Source organism: Acanthisitta chloris, unplaced genomic scaffold, assembly GCF_000695815.1.
Source record: "Acanthisitta chloris isolate BGI_N310 unplaced genomic scaffold, ASM69581v1 scaffold2504, whole genome shotgun sequence".
NCBI lineage: Eukaryota > Metazoa > Chordata > Aves > Passeriformes > Acanthisittidae > Acanthisitta > Acanthisitta chloris.
Window position 1 is genome coordinate 38,191 of NW_008668551.1, and position 1,898 is coordinate 40,088.

Sequence of the window (1,898 nt, forward strand, 5' to 3'; positions counted from 1 at the left end):
TGGAGGGGCTAGTTATATCCTACTCTCCATGAAGAGCCTTTTACAAGCAGGGTCTCTCAACAGGAAAACCAACACCCCAAGCAACAGGCACCTCCAAGGCTGGATGCTGCTGAGATGCCAAACCTCACCCCATTTGCACATTTTGAGTGATGAGCAACTACAGGGTGCAAGGTAAAACTCATCATGGCTCTTTCCAGGGCAAGTACATCTGCACCAATACCACAGTCTGATCCTGGTGAGGGAAAATGCCAAATTTCAGCAAATCTCAGAGTGAGATCTGATATGCAGGTTTGGGCTGGACATCTCAACCACCTGACAGGTTTCCCTGGCTTTTCTGTCAGCAGTAACCCTGTGGCTCTTCTCTTGGTACTTATTGGCATACATTCACTTGGATACTCTGCTAAATCTGACAAGATTTCAGAAAAGAAGTGAGACCTGTGGGTACATTTTGTTGTTTAAAACAAAGCTGGGTTTGAGCAGTACACGCTCTAAAAATGTCTAGAATTAAATCACACTTCTCTCCTGCAGCTTTTTTTATACACAGCTAACCTACTTTCTCCCAGATCAAAGCCTGCTACGTAGCATGCCTGCACTGAATCACCACCACCACCACCACAAATACATCCTAAGCTAAGATAATGCTAAGGCCGTTCATTCAGACCTTCTCCACTGCAACAGCACTGTGTTTTCTCCCCTCCTGTCTCACAAATCACATCCTCAGCCTCTTAGAGCCACGTCCCCAGCAGCCTGCCAGGACCAACATAGGTGAGGAGGGTTCGCTGTCCAGGTAATACAAGCCAGTTTGCATCTCTCTGCACACAACATCTCAAACTCTGCCTCTTCCTACTAGAGTTTCAGCCTGTCCCACTGCAATTAGAGCAGAGGAGATTGCAAGCAATGACCTCAGCTGACCAAGCTGCAGCTCTGGCTCTCCAGCAGCTCCGTGAACCTGCTCTGCTGACATTTCCCGTTTAAATGAGGAAGAATTGCACTTTTAACCAGCAGCCTATGGAAAGGCTCTCAGCTCTGCCTCTGAGACCTGCCCTTTAGCTGAACGAGAAGGAAACACAGCAATCTGCTTTCATCAACAAGCACTAATTTATGTATTTACCTCCGATGGCCCCGGCAATGAAATCCATCCAGAGTTCGTCTGCTGCCTTAATTACCCTGCTCGAGCCTTAGGGGAGGTAGAAAGGAGGAGGATACCACTTTGGTCTTCCCAGAGCCTCGCAGGTCCTCGCAGACAGTGTGACTTGTCATATAAATCACCTTCCTACAGTCTTCTCTTGCCTCTGGGGGATTGTGAGCCTCGTGGATACTTGATGAATTTGTACACTGGAGGCAGAGCTGGGAAGCCTGGAGCAGTTCCAGGAACACAGTGAATAAGTAATCCCATGAAGCCCTGAAATGCTGCGCCAGAGCTGCTGTTCCCAGTGCCCTTCTGCTTGGAAAGTCACGAGGGGTGGTGACTCTCAGGGCAGCCCTGGCTGTAAAGGGACCGTTCCCCATTGCCCTTAGCAGCCCCAGGAGACAGATTTGCACACTTGTTTGCCAGAGGACACTCCTGCTCTGCACCACAGAGAAGTCACATCGGTGGCTGCGTAGGAGGTGCCTCCTCCCCCTATCCCAGCCCACTCTTCCTCCTTCTGATGAAGCAGACACCCTTGTCATCAAGGAATATTCCTTATGCCTTCCCCAAGCAATTTTTCTTGGCTTTCCTAACCCACACAGGTGACCCTAAACCTCTACCCTGATCCCCATGGATTGTTACCTGCTTATTGTGTATACACATGGTGAAGCCCAGAAATTAATCCATCCACATCCAAAGGATTTTTTTCCATTTCGAACCACAGGGTAGCTTTCCTAGCCCCTGGAGTAGCTCTGTTTCTTAACCACTT

The 1,898-nt window shown here is 49.0% G+C and overlaps 1 protein-coding gene across 1 annotated transcript in view; it reads right to left on the reverse strand.

The window, feature by feature from the left end:
- SLC25A47 (solute carrier family 25, member 47) overlaps positions 1-1,139 on the reverse strand; it is a 10,170-nt gene extending 9,031 nt beyond the window's left edge. The window contains exon 1 of the mRNA XM_009072926.1: positions 1,112-1,139. Within this exon, the coding sequence (XP_009071174.1) occupies positions 1,112-1,139 (28 nt within the window). The remainder of the gene's footprint in view (positions 1-1,111) is intronic.
- Positions 1,140-1,898: the final 759 nt, after the last annotated feature.